Source organism: Diachasmimorpha longicaudata, chromosome 4, assembly GCF_034640455.1.
Source record: "Diachasmimorpha longicaudata isolate KC_UGA_2023 chromosome 4, iyDiaLong2, whole genome shotgun sequence".
Lineage (NCBI taxonomy): Eukaryota > Metazoa > Arthropoda > Insecta > Hymenoptera > Braconidae > Diachasmimorpha > Diachasmimorpha longicaudata.
Window position 1 is genome coordinate 23175 of NC_087228.1, and position 23006 is coordinate 46180.

A 23006-nucleotide genomic window follows, 5' to 3' on the forward strand; every position below is an offset into this window, starting at 1 on the left:
TGTTTATATATACATATATTATATTATATCCTTACATATTAATGAAACAAGGCAGAAATAACGAAATGCAATAATTATCTTAATTTTAATTTTATTGAAACTTTTATATTTTAATATAACCTCAAGTCTAAAAGCGTATAATCATGCTATTCACTAATACAGTTCTCTCCATTGAAGAATAAAAATTTTACAGTTCAGAATGAAAAAATATTTATAATTTCTCGTGGGATTTTTTTAATTCAAAAAACGCGCACACAATATGAAAGTAGGCCCTTGGCGGAAGACTAGCTTCATGGCGCATGCGCGAAAAAGTGAGGGGCGACTTCGGGTTATACCCGATGTTAAAACTTATACTGACTTTAGTATAGGAATAAACTCGCTTTCCCGTCGAGCATAGCGCTGCCGCTCCCCCTACCCTGCCCCATAGATGCCCGTCACCAACGACTTTGCCCTTGGTGTATGTTTTGAAATACAGGTTCTCTATTTTACCAGCTCAACGAAGTCAATAAGATCATACAAAAGGAAATATTCCACAGAACCTTTTATAGGTTGACACAAAAAATTCACAGTATTCTGTGTACATAAAAAACGAAAATCTTTTCAAAGAAAGTCATTTTGATAAATAACATAATTTTCCCTTATAAGAGATAATTGATGAATAATGTTCAACGACACAAATAGCGGGATTGTGATAGCAATTAATTTACAAATACGGAAGCACAAAAGTGGAGACACTGGTCACGCTTCATGCCAATTTAACTCGTTTGTGCATCCACCGAAGTTTAGAGGGCATACTACCAGGCATACACGCTGACGTACACATAAATAATAGATATACACTTGCATATTGCTTAAACATCATGCTGAGTCGCATCGAAATAAAATTCAAAGATCGAAAAAAAATGCATTTTCCAAGCGTCTATTGAACAGCACAAAAAAAAATAAATAAAGGGCTATTATAATAGGATGTTTTTTTTAGTTATTCTTTTATGGTATTTTCACATCAAAAGTAGAACGGAAATTACATTTGAAAAATATAAGACACTGTTGTCAGTTTTAGTCTAGATTGAATTATTTTTCATCTTTGATATCATGATCGAACAAAGGGTATCATCCTCACGCAAACATTGCTCTCGCCTACCATAAATAGACTCGCTCACCTCAGTAACTGGACTCTCCATGACCTTGACGCAAACTCACCTATGTTACTCTGAATGGATGTAAAAGTAGAAATAATTGATGAAGGAGTTATTGCATCGTAACTACATATCCCTAGCGAATCAAAATGAAATGACAAAATCCCTGATAACCAAGGGAGAAACTCCACCAATTTCTTATAATTTTAAAATATTCCTAGTATATATATTTTATAAAGATGCAATGCTTTTCCCGGTGTTGATAAAGTTATCAGATAATTGTACTGCTTTTACAAGCAATCTCATTAGAATTTTATAATATTTACACCTTCATAGAATTGCCTTAATATACGTTGCTGTTCATATAATATTAATTACGTCCCTATCGATCAAAACTAAATTCAAGAGCCTCAAAAAAATTTGACCAGGCCCCACGAGATCAAACACACCTGAATATTTATTCTCGTTCCATTTAAAGGGTTTATCAATACATATAGTATGGGTAGTATGGGGATTGGCCTGGAGTGCATTCCTAAGAAGGAAATGTCAGCAGACGTGCAAATAAAAGGTATAGGATTGATAAGCCATTATGAATGATGCAGTAGTTTGATTTTTTATAGGAATTCACATGGATCTTATGTTTGATTTAAGTTTATAGTTTTCAGTGTCAAGCGAGCTTGGTTGCATTATTTGATAGAAAGAAATCTACAATATCGACTGATTAATATTGAGTTTAACTGATGATATAACAGGATAAAATTTCAACGTTTAATCTGACCCATTTTGTTGTTATTTCTCATCTCACATCACCCATTCTTAATCGAGAGTATGAATGATTTAGTTGACCCAGAGATACAACTTGAATATTAATATTCATTCTAACATACATAGCTGGGGATCACAGGCCTCCATTTTCCGCTGCCTTCTACGCCGCCCTCTAGCATTTAAACAACCCTTGAACGAAGACTGCATAGGATGTTTTTTATTTACCAGAACGACAGAGAAAACAAACGAAATAGTCCAATGCTCGTACACATCTTCTACTAGTCCAAAATGTAAAGGTGTATTTTAGGCAATGAAAGGATTTCCACAGAAGATGTTACTAGGCTACATAAAGTATTATACCATTTAAACAACCCTGTCGACAAAGATGATCCTCAAGTAAAGAAAAAAAATGACAACAAAAATCGAACTACGCCACATCGTCCTGACTCTGTGGCCTCAAAAGATACATTGGTCATCGGAGAGGTAAAATATCATCATCATCATCTGTAAGCAAGTAATGAAACAAATTGAAGCAGTTCGCGAAACTTAAACTCAAAACATATTTATTAGTTATTATTAATTATTATTATGATTATATTTATTATTATTATTATTATTATTATTACCCATCTAAATAGTGAAAAAAGAATCGAAATTTAATAGAAAATAATTGCATACAAATTTTAATTGTTCAATGTTTGGATATTTTAGGTGGGAGTTCTATTTCAATGTTCCTCCAGAGAATGTTTCCTGTGACGATGATTGCCGCATAACTAAAGTCCGCACCTCGAAGGTTACGATAATAGAGAAGAAAAAATGAACGGTAAAATACCACTGTTCCCTAATTATGAGAAGTAGCAAGTTAAAATCCCTCTGGATTTAGATACATCTAGCCATACGTCGGGGTAAGGGGGCAAGTTAGAAAAGAACAGGGATAGAAATACGTCCGAAAACACAATGATAAAGGGAGGTGGAAGAGAAAGATACTTACACAAGTTGGTGTGGTTGAAGATCTACCATGCAGTACCGCTACTCGGCCGTCCAATCGCTGTGAATACTTCCAACAGAGCTAACGAATCCGTGAGTCCCTATGAAATGTTCATGTTCAGCAACCGCTGTAGGTTTATAAAGTCCAGCCTCATAACCGCCACGGCGACAGAACTGTATCCACGGCCAAACCATCAACAACATTCAATTATTCAATTTTATTTTTGTGGTACCACCAGTCAGATAGTTTACTCCAAGTGAGTCAATGTTCCGACGTATTGAGATTGATCTTCTATAGTTATTTAATTTGTTGAAGAATATCACCAATTTTTCAAGGACATAGTGTAGGCAATTTCGTATTTTCTCAGTGAAACAATTGTGATTAATAAAAGATCGTGGAACTTGATACCAGTGTTATCAACAAGGTATGTGTGTTTTGTGAACTTCAATTCGCTTTTTCGATTCACTTGTCGAACACGGCCAATTCATATAAGTTGAATATAATTTATTGAAACCCTATACGATTATTTGCGGATATCTTTTATTATGTACCTTCACATTTGGTCCTATTTGACAAAAATTTTTGTACTGCAAGGGTACGCTCTTTCTTATATCCATTCTCACAATGTACACATGGTGTGCGCTGTGTGCGCTACAAAGAAACCACTCACTACCAAGTAAGCGACATTTCGTTTACTGAAAAAGCCGTTGAGTGAACTGATGGTGGTTTCGATGATAAAAGCCGGAGTACACTCTAGTTAATACATATTAAAGCGGGAAAAGGAATATTCTCTCCAATAATCATTTTGAAATAAGAGAAAATATATTTTCACAATCTAATTTAATATTTTCTGATTAATGATCATTAGCCTGAAAATATCTATCATCGTAAAATCATGATTACGTCCCTGTTTAGTTATTATATGAATAAGTGCAAATAACATCACTTACTTTTAAATTCATCTCATAATTCTCAGAAAACCTCAAACTTCTTTGCTCATTATATGTGCATATTGAATTCCTATAATTGGATAAGATGTAAATTCTCTAAAGAAAGATTTTCATTGCTGCGAGAGCCTACAAATGTCGGTCCTTGACCCTAACTCAGCGTTCGTAATTTCCCCGTAGAGCTCACCAAGCTCTATCTTCAGATAATAGTCCCGGGATAGCGGATACTGGTATCGTCTTCCACCAAAAGAAAATGGATATATTTTTCAATTATTACCTTATTAAATTATGAAATCACTTGCATCCACTTGGAACTGCATTCAAAATGAATTTTTTTTAAATGATCTTCATTTGCAATGTCTTGGTAGGTGCAAGCATTGACGAGTATTTGAATAAGTATATAAGTCTATGAGAATAAGTGCATACGACTTGGCGAGTTCAATGCCTGAGTCAGTTGCGTCCTTGCATTTCATCAACTCATTCAATCAACATTTAATTATAACAATATAAGTTTTTGAACAATACATAATTAGCTACTACTTTTTCATGGATAAAATTGAATTTGAACTTCTTCCTTCATTTCATTGACTTCTCACCTGTTTATTCGATTATGCATTGTTTTTCTTTCACATTTATCGTTGAAAGTTGACTGTATGTCCTTATTTTTAAGCACATTATTGCTGATAATGCAGAATTTATACATAGTCCAAAATAATGAAAGGAAATAGTGAGTATATTCTAGGATTCAGATTGTTGCCAGTGGAAATAAAATTTCATGTGCAATATTCAAAATCACTCAAGCTTTCAAACTTTAGATAGAAATATTTTTTCACATTTCTCCGTAAAAAAGGAATTGTGAGGAGTGTTGGAATCAATGCTTCCCACCGCAATGCTTGATCATGACCTGCCTCAACTGTCTCACAAGGAGAAGGATCTTAGGCGCCGCCTGGACATTGACCTTATGTTCTCCCCCTTCTCTTTCCTGGCAGCCAGCCCTGACCGAGAACTCGCGCAACGTTTAACAAATACTAGCAGAGCAACCTTCCATCGTCTACATAATACCTACACAACTTACACGCATTTCCGTTCGTCTCCCACTTGGTTCAATCGTCCGTAGTTACTAAACGCAATTCATCCAAGAATTTTCTAGGTAGTAAATTCATAGGGATTCTTTCCCGCCATTCCTCCGATAACTCTCTTTCCTTATTTTTCTTTGCAGTAGGACTCTTTAATGTTGAGTACTTATTTTTACACCTCTCATCATCAACACTGCCACTTTCATGCAAACATAGCCACAATCTAAACTTGTAATATGAAGAAACATAAATCTGCCATTTTAAAGGAAAATATTATAATTTTCAAAAACAATAAGGAAATAATGAAAAACTTTCAGTTGGTATTATTTTTTTCATGAAAATATTAAAAATTCCAGGTTACTCAATAATTTGTTTTTAAATAACTTTTTCTAAATGACTGAATGACAAAAAAAAACGCTGTCACATTTGGCAAACCTGTTCCAAACGAATGACGTATCGAAAGGTAACCAATATTTTTTTAATATTTACGATATTACTGCTACATAGGTATTTGGAATGATAAAAGTAGAATAAATGTTTATTATTACGCTGGCCACGCGGGCTACGCGGGAGTAATGACCAGAACATTGCGCATTCAAATGACGTAGCGATCTGCATATACCTTATTTCTATATTGCTTCCTCGAGCATTTTTTTTCTCACCATGTAAAATCCATTAGTAAATCATCAACCGTGTCTTTTGAATATAACGAATGAGGTCAAAGTACCCGCATGCATCATTCCATTGCAGGTAGTATGAAGCCACTATTCAAGCTTTCCAACAATCTAGATTACTATTTCGTTATTATATCCGAACATATGCGATTAATCACATAGAATTGCGATAAGCATATACACCCATAAAGGAACCCTTTATTTGTAAGGACTTATCCCCAATTGTTAAGATTCCTCATGCAGGAATTGATTGCTCATTTTGGTTGAAACAGAACCATCCTTATGATTCAAGTGCGGTTAGGAAATATCTCACAACTCAGGCAAAAAACAGCACCAAATGCCAATGACAGGAAATCTGAATTCATGATGACAGGTTTATTAAATTTAAGTTTTTTTTACCATTGAAGAGTATTTTTATTTGTTTGATTAACAGATGAAGTCATATAAAATTTTTTAATAAATAATTGCTTCCTAAGTAGGCATCATCCATTTTATCCTTCATCATTTCACGTGAATAACGTACTTTAAGGACACAAATATTGAAAATTCAGTAAGTACGTTAATTTATTTACCGATGAGAATGAGTAAGAATCCAGGAAGTTATGTTCAATACGAAAGGAGAATTGGCCACCAGAGAAACATCATGTGAGAGATTAAAAAAAAAAAAGGAAAAAGTTAGAGATGAAGGCAAAATACCAGCTTACATTCAGTATATTCTACTGAGAGATATCTCCCTGGAGTTTGTGGATCGCACAACGGTAAACGACCTCGGTATTACCTTTGAACACCGTTACGCTCATGACTGAAGCAAGTTCACCGTGATAGATATAAAATCCCGCATCACTGCTATATCACAGGAGCACTAATCTTGAACCATCGAAATATCACTCTCATAGCTGAACTATTTACAACTTCATCAGCAAATAAAAATTTTATAATACACTGCTTTTATCATCCTCCTGAATAGTAGGCTTCATTTTCTTTTTTGCCCGTGGAACCAAATTCGAGTCGTGAAAAAGAAACAATGTATTTTTTTTCAACCTGTATGCGTAGACGTAAATTCATCTCAGTAATATAGATTGTTTTATATTCAACATTCCAATGAAATCAATACAAGAAGAAGTAGTATTATGAAAATTCTATATTATTTCCTAGAGAATTCACTACTTTTTTAAATAAATTTTTTCAACCGTGCAAGATGCTCTTGCCATATTGTTTCTTTTACTCACGTGCTTGACCAGTTGTCTACTTGGATTTGAACGCCAATGCTCTATTGCAACAGCCCGGAAAAATACTGTTTGTGCATCGAGCCGGAAAAAATGCCGTTTTCCAAGCACAGTGGGAGGTTAACATGCCGTGGCAGCCGTGACGGGAGCGACTTGAAATGGTAGTATCTCAGCCAAGTGGGATACACCTCAAAAGTTTCTTGCATTCCCTAACCTCACTCAAAATTCTGTACACCCAGATTATTACAGATTGTGATACCGTAGATCTGTCTCTCTATTACAAGAAACCACAATCACATAATAATAATAATTTAAATTAAGTTAATCACCTAAGACAGATGCTAACTTCATGCGTAACACTTTTTCCTCATTGGCCAATGCCATCGAGGCGGGAAATCCAAATAGGGCACACGGAGCGTACATTCGGTTTCATATGCCTTAATTGAAGAACATCTATTGAATAAATGAATGACTTATTGACTGATATGATCGTTCTATCATTACAATCACACAAATAGGTATGAAATAAGAGTTAATATAAAGAGAACATTAATACCGATATTACGCACATCATTGATGATAATTTATCGAATGGGAGTTATCTTGACTGTGGATGCAGTTAAAACATCTGCAACGTACACTCATTTTTTATCGTTTCTCCATCAATTAAATGATTTATTAAAAACAATCACTAATAGAGCAGGACAGCATAAAAATTGGCCTTTTCTATACGCCTAAGGACTAAACGAGCGTTGATTAAATTCCTAACTGAAACAATGACAAATATAGAATTGTTTTATTGTTAAAGGAGACACATTTAATACTTTGACAAGAGGGAAATGGTAATAGGCCATTTAATGAACTAAAATTTTTAATCACTTGCTCTTTTTGATATTCAATTTACACTTAATTTCCTAATTTGATATATTTCTCAGATGAGTATTCATGGGATGCGACGCTTCGTTAGAGGATTGCTACTCCTCGCATTCATTGGTGGAAGTAATGCCGCTCTTGGTAAGGATCACTAAACTAAAACAGTCAAAATCACTTAAATACCGTTATTATTAAATAAATGGTGATCATTGAAATAATTATATTAACTATGGTAACAATGATTTTTTCCAATGTGCACTTACCGGCGTTATGTATTCTCCTGAAGTGTAGAATATGGTGTAGAAAAATTAATATGTATAATTTTTTGACCGACACGATATGCAAGATTCATTTTTTTTTATTTTTCATTCACAGCTAAAGTAGCTTTCGAGAAATTGACAGATTACGACTATCGCGGAACAACTTATTACAGTGTGAGAAATCTCTCTCTGTACGAGTGTCAAGGTTGGTGCAGAGAAGACGCCGAATGTCAAGCAGCGGCATTTTCATTCGTTGTAAATCCGTTAGCCCCGGTACAAGATACATTGTGTCAATTACAAAATGAAACATCGTCAACTAATCCCTCTGCTTCCCCCCAAAGAGCAGCCAATATGTACTACATGACAAAATTGCAGATACGATCTGGTAATGATTTTCACATTTTTCGATATAATATTGTGATATATAGAGAATGCTTTGACAATTAGTCTTGTAACATTTCATTATATTAATATTTTTGACAATGAATTGAAAAACTTTTATCAATGTCAATGGCGTTCTCATAAAAGCCTTATGAACAATAAATAAGTAAATGTATCTATGTGGTGACCATGATTTGAAAAACTATCCATCATTTGATTTGTCACTGTATTCTTTAGATTATCCCATGGCTTACGTTGAATGCTTTTTTCCAGATGTTTGTTTACGGCCGTGGTCGTTTGAGCGTATTCCCAATAAAATGATTAGAGGCCTTGACAATGCCCTCATCTACACCTCCACAAAGGAAGCTTGTCTTGCTGCATGTCTAAATGAGCATAGATTCACTTGCCGATCACTCGAGTACAATTATGTAACTCTTCAGTGCCACTTGAGTGATTCTGATAGGAGAACTACAGGATTGTTTGTGCAATTTGTTGATGCTCAGGGAGTTGACTATTTTGAAAATTTATGTCTGAAAGGTAAATCTTCTGAGATAATGGAAGCAAAATTCTGTTCAAAACAGGGTGAATGTGAATGTACACTTCTATCGGTAATTGATGACAATAGGAAATGAGTTGTCTTCCTGCTCTAACTGAACAATACGGCTCCAAGCTCAGAATTCATTGATCTAACACAACTTGCCCTTCCCATTTGTTGGGAACAAGTTATCAGCAATATCAGAATGTCATTTCAATACTTCATTAATAAATTCTGTTACAAATTCATCCAATAATGACAATAATATTCCATTTAATAATGACTAATGGGTAAAAAATATGTGCTTATTTAGGCAAAGATGCATGCAAGGCACAGAGAACCTTTTTGAGTCCACGAATTGGAGTAGCAGATGACAAAATTGCACAGTATGCGGGTCTCCACTATTACACAGATAAAGAATTATCCGTGCAGAACGAAGCATCATGCAGATCCGCTTGCGAATTAGAAAACGAATTCCTTTGTAGATCTTATCTATATCGTGGTTTGCCAGTGGGAACAGCTTATAACTGCCAGCTTTTTCATCTGGATCACTGGACTCTGCCAGATGGTCCCTCAACGTATTTGAATGCCGAGAGACCGCTCATCGATAATGGCGATAGAATTGGCAATTATTATGAGAATTTTTGCGAAAGTATGTGTTTACCATTTGAAAAACCTGCAAAAATTATTCATGTAATTTTAAGGTTTTTTTTATTCCACAGAACCAGCCGAGCTACCCTTCATTATTGAAACTACTGAAGATCCAACACTCAATAATTTTACTAAAAGTACAGATGTCAACTGCGATAAAACTGGAACTTGTTATGATGGTATGACATTATATAGTTTCTCACATGATTCAACGAGAGTAAAGACAATTCCGGCATTCGGCTCGAGTTATAAACCTTATTTGCATCTTCACCAGATAATATATATTTTTGCCGAGGTTTTCAATATTTTTCTGTGTTATTTAAATCACTACTCCTTGACAAAAAATAACAAATAGAATATTGTCATGGAAGTGCTTTTTATTCACAGTCAGTGTCGACTGCAAAGATACACGTATCGCTGTTCAAGTACGGACAAATAAACCATTCAATGGTCGCATCTACGCCTTGGGACGGTCTGAGACTTGTAATATCGATGTCAGCAATAGTGATCTCTTTCGACTCGATTTGACAATGAGTGGACAGGACTGTAATACTCAGAGTGTTGTAAGTTTTATAAAGCTATGTAAATCTTTCCTGTATTCAGTAACAAGTTTAAGCATGGTTCAATATCTCTTGAAAAATGAATAATACCAAAAAGCGGTCAAATGAATCCTATATCGCCCGAAGAGGGAAAACGCATTGGATTCGTTAAATCGTTCTTCATAAATGTTATTGTTTTCTGAAAGAAAATTTGCAAATTACCATACACCACATGATAATAAAAATCTACAATTATTTCAATCGTTTCATCTACAAAATTTAATGAGAAATGACTTTATATTTTGAATTCTACTCGATATATATTCTCATTCTCAGGAAAGAATTTCTTACTCAACCATGACATGATTTTTTCAGACGGGAGTTTATTCGAATACAGTAGTATTGCAACATCACTCTGTTGTGATGACCAAGGCTGATAAAATATACAAAGTAAAGTGTACCTACGACATGTCCTCCAAAAATATTACATTTGGAATGATGCCCATTAGGGATCCGGATATGATTAGTATCACTAGTGCTCCAGAGGCGCCACCACCAAGAATTCGCATTCTCGATAATCGAGCACGTGAAGTTGAGACTGTGAGAATTGGAGATAAACTCACTTTCCGTATTGAAATTCCGGAAGACAGTGAGTTTTTTTTTACTTCTTTCATTTTTTTTTCTCTACATATTTCACATTCTAGGCCTACAAATTGTACTTTCTACATCTTGTTTAGCATTGGAATTCTAAAAAATAATAGTGAAAATATTTGGCCACAACTTTGGACCATTTTGTGAATAGTTCCAAGAATTAATAAATGAAATCACTACCGTAGGGCTACTATGATAATATTGTTGGGGATAAATTAATTGATGAATAATTTTTCCAAACAGCTCCTTATGGCATTTTTGCTCGTAGTTGCGTGGCAATGGCTAAAGACTCGAAAAGCACGTTTCAAATAATTGACGATGAAGGGTAAGGATGAATAATAAAATAAAATCAGCTCCCTTTCAGCAATAAAAATTAATTTTCTATTCAATGCAAATGTAAAATATTCTCCATTTCTCCAGGTGCCCGGTGGATCCTTCAATTTTCCCGAGTTTTACGCCTGACGGCAATGCGCTACAATCTGTTTACGAGGCTTTCAGGTTCACTGAATCTTATGGTGTTATATTTCAGTGCAACGTCAAGTACTGTCTCGGCCCCTGTGAGCCGGTATGCGAATGACTCACACTCTCCTTTGTTTCCTTTCAACATTGTAAAATGATGCGCATTGTTTTTGTTTGTATCATGATTTCAGGCTGTTTGTGAATGGGGTCGAGAAGCTACTGAGTCTTGGGGAAAAAGGAAACGACGAAGTATTTCGAATGGAACTGAGGAGAAATCGGAGGATATGACACTGTCTCAAGAAATACTTGTATTAGATTTTGGAGATGAAAAACAATCGGAATTCCTAAGGAGCGATGCCAGTATTGATTTCAATGAAGCCGGTAGGAAATTATATTCCCATGGTGCAATGAATTTATTTTAATTTAGTTAATATGTTTACTACTTACAATTATTGATAATTTTGTTTTTATACTAAATCACTTATTATCTCAAACATTCGAGATATGAAAAAATGAGTGCTAATATTAGTGATAAGTAAATGTCAATATTAGGAATATCTTAAAAATAATATTAATGATTTATCAGTTGTTATGCTAATATTTCAGAAAAAACTGTGACCATCGTAGAACCCTGTCCATCGAAGACATCAATACTTACTCTTGGTATCACCTGTACCCTCCTGGTTCTCCTCTATGTTTCAACGATCTTCTGTTATTTTATGAAGAAATGGCTGTCCCCTAATAAAATGACACCTTGAAGACGTCATTCTTCACTCCAATTAAGACACAAAGCATACACGAATACACGGATAATACGAATAAGAATAAAATAAAAGTGTTGGAAGGAACAGCAAAGGGAGGTTTGAAACGGACATCGTACTAGTGATTATGAAAAAACTAGTTATGCAAGTTTAAAAAATAGTAGAATCATCAACTCCGATTCATTTAAGTGCATCATACATTATATTTAACTGATTTTTCATTTTTTCAAGTTGCTACTTTTGATTGGGTTGCAATGAGCAGTCGGGCAATAGAACTGAATCATCATTCCATTAATGTAAAAATGGATAACGCTTTATCGGACATGTGTGAAATTAAATCTTTGCCCCGATGATAGGAAAAGAGGATAGAAGTAATAGCAAATTGTAACCTGCGTCAAGATTAGCAATATTTGGAGGTTAACGCTTGACTAACGTGTCGTTAATTAATACAATTTCCTCATCCCATTCCCCCCTTTTCAATATCAACGTTTCATGTTTATTTTAAGATATATAATAATTAAATTTACAATGCAATTCATAAATAAGCCACAAAGTGGCATCCATTTCTCGGATTGCAATTGAGATAATTCCTAATGACGTCGTCCCATGCTCATCATAATAACAATGATAATAAATTTTAATAAATCAAGCAGAAAAAAATGTTCATCAATAATTTTTTCAAGAAAAATAATATTATTTCACTTATGTGATTGAGCATCGCACGAGTATTAGAAATATCAATGCAATGATTCCTTTGCAAAAAGCTTGCCTGTAGTGGCACGTGTTTTCTCATTGCTCTGTAAAAGAATAAAAAAGGAAAGGTGTTTCTTTTATTTGACTTAATACCGTATTTTATGCTCAGGGTTAGTCAATCAATTCTTTCATTTGGAACCTTTCAATGGACCTTCCCCATCATTCAATTATTGCATTACGATTACATGTGTCAACAGTTCAAATTGACTAGCGCCCAATATTCAATTATTATTAGATGAAATTACCTTATGAGCCCGATGAACCTCACCTGTATCAGGTGGAGAATCCTTTCGTTTTGCCTCCAAATTCAAATTCTCCGATTATTTGCAATTTTATACAATTAAAATGTAATTAAATATCAATAGAAGAATTGGGTATCAGTGGATAATGTAAGTGAATAATGAAACAGCAATTATCGCGAGATATAAATAATTTTTATGAATATACATTCACTACAAATATCCTTGTCAATAATTGTTTTCACAGTAAAGATATAAAAATAGGTTTTAATAAACAAAGTGAAATGCCTCAAGGCATCGTCTTTGTTTTGACGCCAACTGGCCACGTTACAGATCCCTTGAAGATTACACTGTCAAGTCTCTCTTTTATTCGGATGAAGCATCGTTTGAATTCTAAACCACATCCTTTAGACAAGCGAAAATCAACGAGAATCTGTCCATCCATCTCTAAGATTATTGCTTTGAAGACCAATGGCGATTTTCTTCGATCAACCGTATATACCGTTATCTGAAAAAATATTTATTTTTTTAAAAGTAACGTGTATTGATTAAAAAAAATTCCGAGTATAGCTGATATTGCGCTACTAGATATTGATTACAATAGAGAACCTCAGATTTGAATTTGTTTTTATACTGTCGATATTTTCAATATTCATAATTCAGAGTAGACATTATCTATCAATTATTCTTCCGTACTGATCTTTACATTTTCTTGTTCGAGGATTGGCCTGGGCCCTCCCTCGACTTCAAAAAAGTGATAATCACTGTACAAATATATCGTGAATGACTACTGCCCGAGAAATTTTTACTCGAGTGGCATGTCGACAATGCCGCGCTTTCAGAGAATCCCATTGAAGAAAAAATAGAGTAAAGATTCTTACGATTCCAATGTCATTAGATCGACATATGTAATTCTGTTCCTTTAGGCTTTTTACAAGTCTTCTGACAGTTTCTTCATAGTCAGTTTTCACGAAAAACCTCGTCATCCTTCTTACAAGTCGTTGGAAAGTATTTTGACTTGTCTGAGTATTCTGCACAGGCTGGGTTGATAAAAAGAGATCTTCCAGTGCGGCTGGTTGTGAGAATGAGAAGCCGGGACGTTCATCTGCGTTTATGTGGAGGGACTGGTTCTCCGTATCGGGGAATTCAGGTTGGGAGAGACCGAGTCTTGTAATATCTTCATCATCATACCGCAGGGATTTTACTCGACCCCCATCAACACAATCTTCAGAATCATCTGGAAAAATATAATTATAAAGTCTAAAATATAATATACATGTTTGCCTCAAAAAGTAAATAAGGAAAGTAAATGTGAGTGATTCTACGACTCGCTCAACATAATCCAATGAAAAAATATTGCTCGACGTATTTTCTCACTGCCGTCCTCACTTCGGTAGTCCAGCTTTATGAATTGAAAATAATCATACAGCTAGATAACCAAAGACAGGACAGCAGAAATTGTACTATTAACGATTTCATTTAACCTTAGATTGCACGCCCTCCGTGATCTGACGACGCTAATCATATCAGAAAAGAGTCTTTTTTTTAAGTAGTTTTCGAAATTATGTTATTTCAAAGACAGTATAGTTTTGTTTAGATACTTTCATTTGAAGAGTCAATTTTTCAATAATTCTTCTAGTCAACTAATTCCTAACAATTTTTATGAAAAATGATACGCTAGTGTGTTTTCCATATATGGCGCCAAACAAATCTATAATTAGCTCTCTAATGATTTTCGTGTTAATCTTTCTGAGCCCAATATCCTTTTCCTCTTGTATTGCCACTATGATGACAGTGTTGATTTAGCTCTATTGTTCTTTGCTTTGGTAATCTAGCTTTATGAGATTCCTCTATTAATCATAGAGCTGTATTACCAAAGAAAAGACAAAAGCTATGCAATGAAGTGATGCGTCCTGGTTATAAGCATGATAACTGATAATAAAATGCCGCTGAAATCATCATCGTTGACTGTGGTGAGTTCAAAGCTGGGTACAAAGTTTCCCTGAGAAACTTGATAATACTCAGAGTCACTCAGTACCTGTCTTCGAAGACACTGATATACATGCATATTGTGTAGCACTGTAAAATAATCCAAAAAATTTGCCGGTCAATTTGTAAAACATACAAAGTCAAATGAGAACGACTGATTAGCTACCTCTTTTGGATAAGTTGTCTTAGCTTTAATTGGTTTTCAAGAAAAAAAGAACAAAAAACATTTTAGGGCCACATTTTATGGTATGATGTATAAATAAAATCAATATCAGAAGGCTGAAATGAAAAATTAAAATAATCAAACAATAAGTTTACCTTTACGGAGATTTTGCATATACCACCGGTGGTGTTTAATGTCTGCGATTTTGTATCTGGAGGTTGGTGCGTGGGTGAGAATATTCCTGATGAGACCTAATGGAATAGTGTCTAGTTTCTTCCACGGTGTTAAACTCATATATCTTGCTTCTCTCCACGCAATATATTCTACACATTGTGGATTTGCCTCATCCCAAGGTAGCTCTAAACCGTAAAAGATTTCATCTCAATACATTTATTCAATTTATTCTCATAATAATTCAAATGATTGGATATCATTCGATATTATCTTGAAATACTTGAAATTACTTGAAAATTAACCAATGCTCAATAATCGACATTCATTTTTACCATTAATGCTTTGCAAATTTTCAAACTGCTGTTTTTGAAGTTTGCTCACCACCAGATAATAATGCCACAAGAATTATTCCACACGACCAAATATCAGCCGGTTCTGCGTGATATAAACCCTGCAATACCTCAGGAGCAACGTAAGGCAAAGTACCGCATCGTTTCTCCAAGAGCCTCTCTCTGCCCTGCAGTCTATAAACAGTGGCCATACCGAAGTCAGATACTTTTAAATTGTCCTGATCATCTAACAAAAGATTCTCTGGCTTGAGATCACGATGAGCTACTCCATGGCCATGCAAATATTCTATGGCAGAAATTAACTGTTTAAAATATTTCTGAGCTTCCCACAATGGCATACCAATATCAGGCTCTGTAACGTTAATAGGGGATTGCATTAGTCAATAAAACATTTAACCCATAATTTTTTTAAATATATTAGTACTTAGATATCATTAAGACACGCATTCATCCTATTGAAACAGGGGAAAACCTGTTTTTAAAATGATCAATTATATGGCTTTGAATAAGAAAATAAAATATAATGTAGGTTTTATGATTACAATATTGAATGTTGATCATACCAATTCGATCAAAGAGTTCACCTCCCGACGCATACTCCAAAAAAATATATTCCATTGTAGCTTCACTTCTCTGTCCATAATATCTAATAATATTCGGATTGGACAGCATTCGATGGACAGTCGCTTCCTTTTTGATATTCTGTTTAGCATCAGGGTGTTTTTGGAGATCAATCATCTTCATAGCGACAGCCTCGCCTGTTGTCTTATTTATCACGAGTTTTACTCTACTCGAAATGAATAACCCATCAGTACGTAAAATATCATAAGATAAAATCATAACTATTTAAATGTACTAGTATAAATTATCTTCAAAAGATAAATATTCTCGGATTACGGTTTTTATTGTTATTGTTGATAACTTACTCCCCATAAGCGCCTTCCCCTAGGGTATGGCCTAAAAACCAACCTTCTACAAACTCAGCCATTATCCCTTCTCAGCATGCCGTACTGTTTCCGTGAAGGAGAAAAAATATAATTGGTCACCAACAACTGCAGAAAATTAAAGATATCTTCTTGATTGATCAATTAATAGGTAAAACTATAATAATTGGATTAATCATATATGTTCACTGCCCCTCTCTCGAAACAGCATTTGCTTTAATCTCATTCCTCACCGATAGGCAAGCAAGGACGGAAACTGTTAAATCATTGAAAAAAAAGCCTCTGAGATGAGAACTTCCAACAATTTCATAATGCTAGAATGCTCCGAAAACAAATTTTCAAACAAAGGTGAATTAACAAACTTACCTGTTGGAAAATGTCAGAAGGTCGTTTAGGAACACGTGGCTTGGTTAGACACTGGCGTGAAGAAAATTACTGTTCATGGTGAAAGTAAATTTTTGAAGCAATTTTATTTTCAATAGTTTCGCTGTATTAACGAGTACCAATTTAAAAATCTATTGGCAAATAAATTTCATTTCTCGAATTGTTTTTAGTTAATATGAAAATTGTTACTTTTTATCTTTTTAATTACAAACGTGGATAGAATCGATCGCACAAAACGCCATAGCCGTTGCCGCTAACAACGAAAAAGGGTAGCTGCCGTGAACTTTGGAGCTGCGGCAGTTGAGCAGTGAAGAACTGCGATGAAGGAGATGAAAACGAATGGGTCTGAGGTCGGTCTCAGAGGGTTTAAGGGCTCGTTTGTTCGTGCTCCATTTGCCTTAAAGCAAATTTGCACTGAACGACGTATCAAGTCCACCAACAACCATTTAAATACAATAGAGAGGTATACTACATCGTCAATTTTGTCCACACTGTATAGTACGACTTCTGGCGAGGGGCGGAGGGGCGGGCTCCGTTCCTACTTGCACGACTGGGGGGGCTCCGTTCGTACTTGTTCAACTGTACAGAGAATTTTCAAACGGTGAGAGCACCACTGTGCAGGGATTCAACTGTCGAGAGAAAAAAGTATCAATCTCTACCTTGTCGACGCTGTTTAACCCACCCTGCGCCACATGTACAGATGTGGCTATGCCTAGTTTTTTCTCTCGACAATTGAATCCCTGCACAGAGGTGCTCTCACCGGGCCCCAGGTAGTTAATTCCACATAGGTAAAAATTGATCAGTCTCTCCATTCGGGCCCTTTGAAAGTCCATTGAAGACCATTGATATTCGATCAATTCGCTTTGATAGTCAATATTTATTTTTTTATTAATTAAAAACAGTCAACTGTTGCCAGCCACCCCCATCCACATTCTAGAATTTGAGAGGCACGTGTGACCCGCAAAAAAATGGCGTTCATGGCTTTAATACAAAGAATACAAAAGGAGATCTGTTAGGATTTGCGATGGACCTTTCTCAAGAAATTTACGTTTGAATTTATGGGCGTCCAATATTTCTATTAACTCCCTTTGTACGTTTGTTATTTTCAACTGTTTATTTCCAATTATGTATCCTATTCTTCATGAATAAGCACTCTGTTATTGAATTTAAAAAGTTCGTCATTGCCCAGCAGAGCACACGTGTTCAGCTACGCAGTATTAATAAAAATAAAATAATTAAATTACTAATAAAATTAAACGAGACATACTGAAATTTAAATTGACCGCCAGGGGGGGCAACGCCACCTAGTTACGAACGGCCAACGACGTAACAACACTGAAGAAAAATCTCTCCAACGGATAATGAAATAATAATCAAACAAAAAAATTAACCCATCAATGCTAGAAATTTCAATTTTTCAGATATAATTAGTGGAATAAAAGGACCTACACCTAATTATGTTTTTTTCGGAACTTGGTTGTAGTGTAGAAAAGTACAATATTTTGTTCATTTGTTGATTTCAACGATTTATTTCCTTCTGTCCTTATGATTACTCGAAAAATGTACTCAACATTTCAAATGTTCAAGTTTCGCGACACCTACATCTTTTAAATAATCATTCAACTGCTTTACCATTATTTTCACAACTAGGCAATGTGAAATTTAGCGCTTTATATTCACTAGACAATTGGCATCCAAATTAATTAATAATGAAAAGGAGTGCAACTTAAGCTTTGAAGACAGACATCTTCAACGAATTTGTAGTTTTCAATATAAAAAGTGTATTTGAACAGAGCAAAGCAATTTCAAGTGCTGAATCTACTTATTATCGATGTAAAATATTCTCTCACGAGTACGGTTTTCTCTAATACCAGTCGAACACTAGGATTTTAATTATATTTATTGGAACATATTCTGATACTTAGTGGGCGGTGTATGCCTGTCCCACGCTTGTTTATCTAAAAATAATTTATCAGGAAGAGTTTTATGAAGAATTTTCTACTTTCCAGATAACTTTTTATATCAATTTTATTGGGCTTATCACCACGTTGGTTAGACCATTGAAATATACAAAGCCAGATAAAAACACTTAGTTTCGATACAGATGACTCTTCGGTAATTACATCCATTTAAAAATGGCATGATAAAGTCAATAGGGTTGTATTGTTTCCCTTAGATTCATCAGATTCACTCAATATATTATAATACTTCCAGTTTTTTTTTCTATATGTGTTTAGAAAATTCTATGTATGTACAGCTTTTTGAACGTAAAGTAGCAACTTTTATAATTTTCATAAAAATAAATTAAAAACGACTTTTTTTTTACACCACTCACAATTTGTGATGGTATTTTTTTATTCCACAGATTTGGTTATATTTTTACTACCTTCTACCTTAATACGTAATTTGTCATTATTTATTTCAATTCCTGGGGCATTTGGGGATAATTAACAGCATTATCAAGTGTTCGTAGAAACGAACACAATATCAACCTTTTTTGTAATCTACTCTTATTCTTAGGTTTTTTAACTGAGTACATTTTCCTGATATAACGAGAATATCCACAAATTAGTTCGCTCGTTGAATCACTGTTCACATAGATGCAAATTTAAAATAAAATTGCAAGGTTTGTTAATATTTTTTCACCACTCCTTCACCACAAGTAAAATCATCACAGAAATTCTTACGTATAAGAAGAAAAAGATTCTTACATTTTTATTTATTTCATGATAAATTCTCTTCTATACCAATAAAGTAGGTAATGGTTTTTTTCCAGGCCACGCTTCTTTGGCATATTTTTTCTTCTTGGGCTCGAGGGAATAGGGTTCATTCGACATACTAACTTCCTGAATAGATGGGACATCAGTCTGCACCTGACTTGGAGCCATTTCGACTTCTGGAGCTGGATTAGGAAGTGCAATACCCAATCGAGATGTCAACGAGGTCAAAGCTGTTGAGAAAAAATTACTGGGAGTTGAGGGGCTATATTGCTCTGGTGGAATGTCGTGGTAGAGTTGGGAGACAGGAGAAGTTGGTTGGAGGGGCTTGAGACGATGATGTGGCTCTTCGTGAAAAGATATCAATCCTCCTTCTAGTCTCATGCGCTGTAATGACAGAGAGATTAAAAAATGGATAAAAATTAAGGGTGCTACATTTTTATTCATGCTACAGAACAACTACTGAGATGATTCAATACTCAATTTAACAGTTAATCCCCATTGAGTTTGTTCAAGGATTAATACTATGACATCAAGACTAATGTGGCAAAATAAGAAACTAATAATAATAGGCAACGAGTTTTCAAAATGTTTGTAAAAATGGGTTTGCCAATGAAGGGCAAATTGTGAAAAATTATAGGATCGCCATTCTAAATTTATATAGAATGGCTTCAGCAGTGACTTTAATTCAATGGCATTTTGTATTTTTGAAACGTTTTCTTGCCATTCCTCAGATAGAAGGCAGGCGTAGGTCTAAACAAATGTACAAATAAAATAAAAACGTGATAATAAATATACCAAGTATAACTGGATAGACTGTAAAAATGAAGAGGAGAAACAGAGGGATGGCTAGGAGTCGAAGTAAACAAACAAAATTTTTATTTCACATACACTATGTACTTGAAACTTTGGGTTTTTTCAACAAGAAGATGTGAAAGTAAAAGAATAAACTGGACTGATTGATTGTATTCGAAAGCAAAAGGATAATCACCTTGCTCGGGACAATAGTCGTCTGTACTAAATTTCTGAATCTTCCAACTGAAGGATCAACATCTTCTGGGTTAATGACCTCCTCGTCCTCATTAAAAGTTATTCCTTTCTTTTTTCGTTTTCGATTGGATTTGTGTGGATCATCATCAGTTATTCCCAGCATTGATATTCGACGATTATGAGCTGTATTGAACTCAGTTAGATTCTGGAAAAAGGAAAAAATATTTGTAATTTCTAAAATCGTATGGATGAGTACATCTTACACGTACAGTTGTACGAGTTCTATCTGTCCGACCTGAAGTTGATTCTACTTTGATACTAAACATTATTATAATTGCACATCCGACCTAATAATCCAGATCTCGAATAGCAATGCAGCGAGAAACCAATAATGGATAATATTTAGCGTACAACACCAAGGATTTAAGAAACGCATGGTGTTTTAAATTTACTTAAAATATAAAACACCGCTTCTACTGAAGAATTATCATCCTCTGTGTATACACATTAGTAATTAGAAGAATCGGCTTACAAAATTAATACAGAAGTATTAAAGTGGTAATATTAATTGTATGAGTCCATTTTTCCCTCTGTCTTTTTACAACTTACATCAAGTTCTGTCTCAGTTTCTGGTAATCCCAGGAGGCCGCCAGTCTCATTATCTTCGGAGGATTTTTCCAATTCCTCCATAATTCCTCTGGCACCTGTCTGAGGTCTTTCACGAATAATATAGTACCTCGTCGAGGCTCCAAAGTGAAATGCACTGTCAATGGGTAATTGAGTGGGTTTTTGCCCCTCGAGTCTCATGTTTCCAATATAAGTCCCGTGAGCTGATGAAAAAAATATAATCGTTTATATTTTTAAGCTCTAAAATGCTTCAAATTTTTCATAAAAATTAACACTCACTGCTCCCTAAATCAACGAGGAATGCTCGATTGAGCTGTTTGTGGTATACCAGAGCTGCATGAACTCGAGAGCACGACGCATGATCGATGCAGAAGTCATTCAACTGTTGATTGCGACCAAAGAGGTAACACTTTTTCTCATCAACCATCAATTTCTAAAGACAAAATTAAAAAATTCCGTACAATAAAAACACTTAAGAAATAGGAGTCATCGATTCTTATTCTTACTCCACTTTTATTGAAAGGACTCAGAAATAAGATGTAGAGGAAAAAATATGAGCCTGGGTGATGCCAGGCGTACCAAAAACCATGAACAAACCTGAATTAATTTGTCACCTTTCAAGACATCGAGATGTAGACCTACTGGTGGCTTCCCAGCCCTGCAAAAACGATTACTGACGGTTAGAAAATTGTCAATTGGCTAATATTCGGCATTGCTACGCTAATATGTCAATTTCATTAAAACTTTAAAACATATTATGCAGGAAAAATCATATATTGAAAGTCCTCCACATTTTATAACCCTAGTTCTTACTTGCCAGAATTGAAAAACAATTACAAACCAGCTTGGTACTTCATAGTGATTGGCCATTGCTGGAAAATTCACTCATTAGATCCTACGTAACACTTATTACACAGCCACTGTCACTTGACGGGTTTAAAAATTTTTTGTAAGAAAATTAAAACAAATAATAAAAAGTTGGCTATGTAGTAATCAGTATTTTCATAATAATTTGATTTGTTTCATTTTCGGTTGTTATCCTGCCTAATAAGCAGATGATAAACTAATGTAGAAGTTTGAATGTTGAAGATTGGGCGTCCTCAGAATACGGGTTTATTATACGAACAATGCTTTGGCAATACAAAAATTGATTAACTTTCAATATAAACTATATTAAGACTGAATACACGTTAAAGCTGTGGCGTTGTAACTGGGAGTATATATACTGTAGATCTCAAGTGCTTGTGCTCTCTCGTCGGCGGACTAGTTCCTGCTTCCGCCATTGCCGCTAGGGTGTCACATGTGTCGCGTAGTGTCGCTAAAGTATGACCCTAAATCATACCTTAAGATAAATGTAGCAATAAATGGACCAAAAAGTGAAAATCTCGCGGTAAGGATCAAAGAAAGGAGTAACAAAATTTCAGTCGTGAAGTAAACCTCAAATAATTTTTTTCACTCCAAAAATAAACTCTGAATGTTACATTATGTGAATCTTATTTATAGTAAACAAAAACTCCACTGGTAACCTGGAGTTTACTTGGTAAAAAGCAAACATAGAAAAATGCCATTGTAGAGAAATTCCCTTAAAAATTAGCTGACGAATACGTTGAGCTTTATGAGAATTTAAACGGCATGGAAATATATGATTGATCATCAATTAAATGCCTACATATCTCAATAAAACTCCCTAAATAATTGTTATATATGCGGAATACCACTAAAATTTAAGGAATTATAATTACTTTTACACACAA

General features: G+C 34.7%; 3 protein-coding genes and 2 long non-coding RNA genes across 15 annotated transcripts; 2 read left to right on the plus strand and 3 right to left on the minus strand.

Moving 5' to 3' along the window:
- Positions 1-74: 74 nt before the first annotated feature.
- Positions 75-7155, minus strand: LOC135161951 (uncharacterized). Of its 10 annotated transcripts, none has more exons than XR_010298883.1 (4): positions 6816-7155; positions 3441-6566; positions 2893-3062; positions 75-2405 (listed from the first exon to the last, which is right to left on the minus strand). It is a non-coding gene; the product is annotated as an uncharacterized LOC135161951 (long non-coding RNA). The 10 variants fall into 10 exon arrangements; XR_010298885.1 differs by having other exon boundaries at positions 3441-6108; positions 6365-7155; XR_010298880.1 differs by having other exon boundaries at positions 3441-6627; positions 6816-7154.
- On the plus strand, positions 3056-12779 carry Tyn (trynity). The gene is made up of 12 exons (XM_064119974.1): positions 3056-3313; positions 7748-7826; positions 8061-8330; positions 8600-8863; positions 9175-9513; positions 9584-9691; positions 9900-10075; positions 10427-10700; positions 10946-11027; positions 11123-11267; positions 11353-11542; positions 11768-12779. Exons 2-12 carry the CDS (start codon positions 7748-7750, stop codon positions 11917-11919), a joined length of 2079 nt encoding a protein of 692 aa, XP_063976044.1. The 5' UTR covers positions 3056-3313; the 3' UTR covers positions 11920-12779.
- A 308-nt stretch (positions 12780-13087) lies between these two features.
- Positions 13088-17324, minus strand: Grp (grapes). Its single transcript, XM_064119980.1, has 7 exons — positions 16901-17324; positions 16517-16642; positions 16154-16377; positions 15622-15942; positions 15222-15425; positions 13796-14151; positions 13088-13422 (listed from the first exon to the last, which is right to left on the minus strand). The coding sequence occupies exons 2-7, from the start codon at positions 16576-16578 to the stop codon at positions 13204-13206; spliced, it is 1386 nt and encodes a 461-aa protein (XP_063976050.1). The 5' UTR covers positions 16579-16642; positions 16901-17324; the 3' UTR covers positions 13088-13203.
- A 1308-nt stretch (positions 17325-18632) lies between these two features.
- On the plus strand, positions 18633-20447 carry LOC135161724 (uncharacterized). Its single transcript, XR_010298855.1, has 3 exons — positions 18633-18770; positions 18928-19033; positions 19695-20447. It is a non-coding gene; the product is annotated as an uncharacterized LOC135161724 (long non-coding RNA).
- Positions 18763-22879, minus strand: LOC135161719 (nuclear inhibitor of protein phosphatase 1). 2 transcript variants are annotated; one of them, XM_064119567.1, is made up of 6 exons: positions 22094-22879; positions 21850-21910; positions 21532-21685; positions 21235-21455; positions 20627-20830; positions 18763-20022 (listed from the first exon to the last, which is right to left on the minus strand). In XM_064119567.1, the coding sequence occupies exons 1-6, from the start codon at positions 22120-22122 to the stop codon at positions 19660-19662; spliced, it is 1032 nt and encodes a 343-aa protein (XP_063975637.1). In that variant the 5' UTR covers positions 22123-22879; the 3' UTR covers positions 18763-19659. The 2 variants fall into 2 exon arrangements, with proteins under 2 accessions (XP_063975637.1, XP_063975636.1); XM_064119566.1 differs by having other exon boundaries at positions 22070-22879.
- Between the last annotated feature and the right edge of the window lie 127 nt (positions 22880-23006).

Bases quoted from the DNA above. Each gene is read 5' to 3' on its own strand.
- Tyn (XM_064119974.1), top strand. From the start codon at position 7,748: ATGAGTATTCATGGGATGCGACGCTTCGTTAGAGGATTGCTACTCCTC. The intron at 10,701-10,945 runs GTGAGTTTTTTT...TTTTCCAAACAG, and splicing joins TATTGAAATTCCGGAAGACA to CTCCTTATGGCATTTTTGCT. The intron at 11,268-11,352 runs GTATGCGAATGA...TCATGATTTCAG, and splicing joins GTCTCGGCCCCTGTGAGCCG to GCTGTTTGTGAATGGGGTCG.
- LOC135161719 (XM_064119566.1), bottom strand. From the start codon at position 22,122: ATGGCCAATCACTATGAAGTACCAAGCTGGTTTGTAATTGTTTTTCAA. The intron at 21,456-21,531 runs GTGAGTGTTAAT...TTTTTTCATCAG, and splicing joins CCTCGTTGATTTAGGGAGCA to CTCACGGGACTTATATTGGA. The intron at 20,023-20,626 runs GTGATTATCCTT...CTGTCATTACAG, and splicing joins CGACTATTGTCCCGAGCAAG to CGCATGAGACTAGAAGGAGG.
- Grp (XM_064119980.1), bottom strand. From the start codon at position 16,578: ATGGCTGAGTTTGTAGAAGGTTGGTTTTTAGGCCATACCCTAGGGGAA. The intron at 15,943-16,153 runs GTATGATCAACA...TTAACGTTACAG, and splicing joins TGAACTCTTTGATCGAATTG to AGCCTGATATTGGTATGCCA. The intron at 15,426-15,621 runs GTGAGCAAACTT...TTTACGGTTTAG, and splicing joins TGTGGCATTATTATCTGGTG to AGCTACCTTGGGATGAGGCA.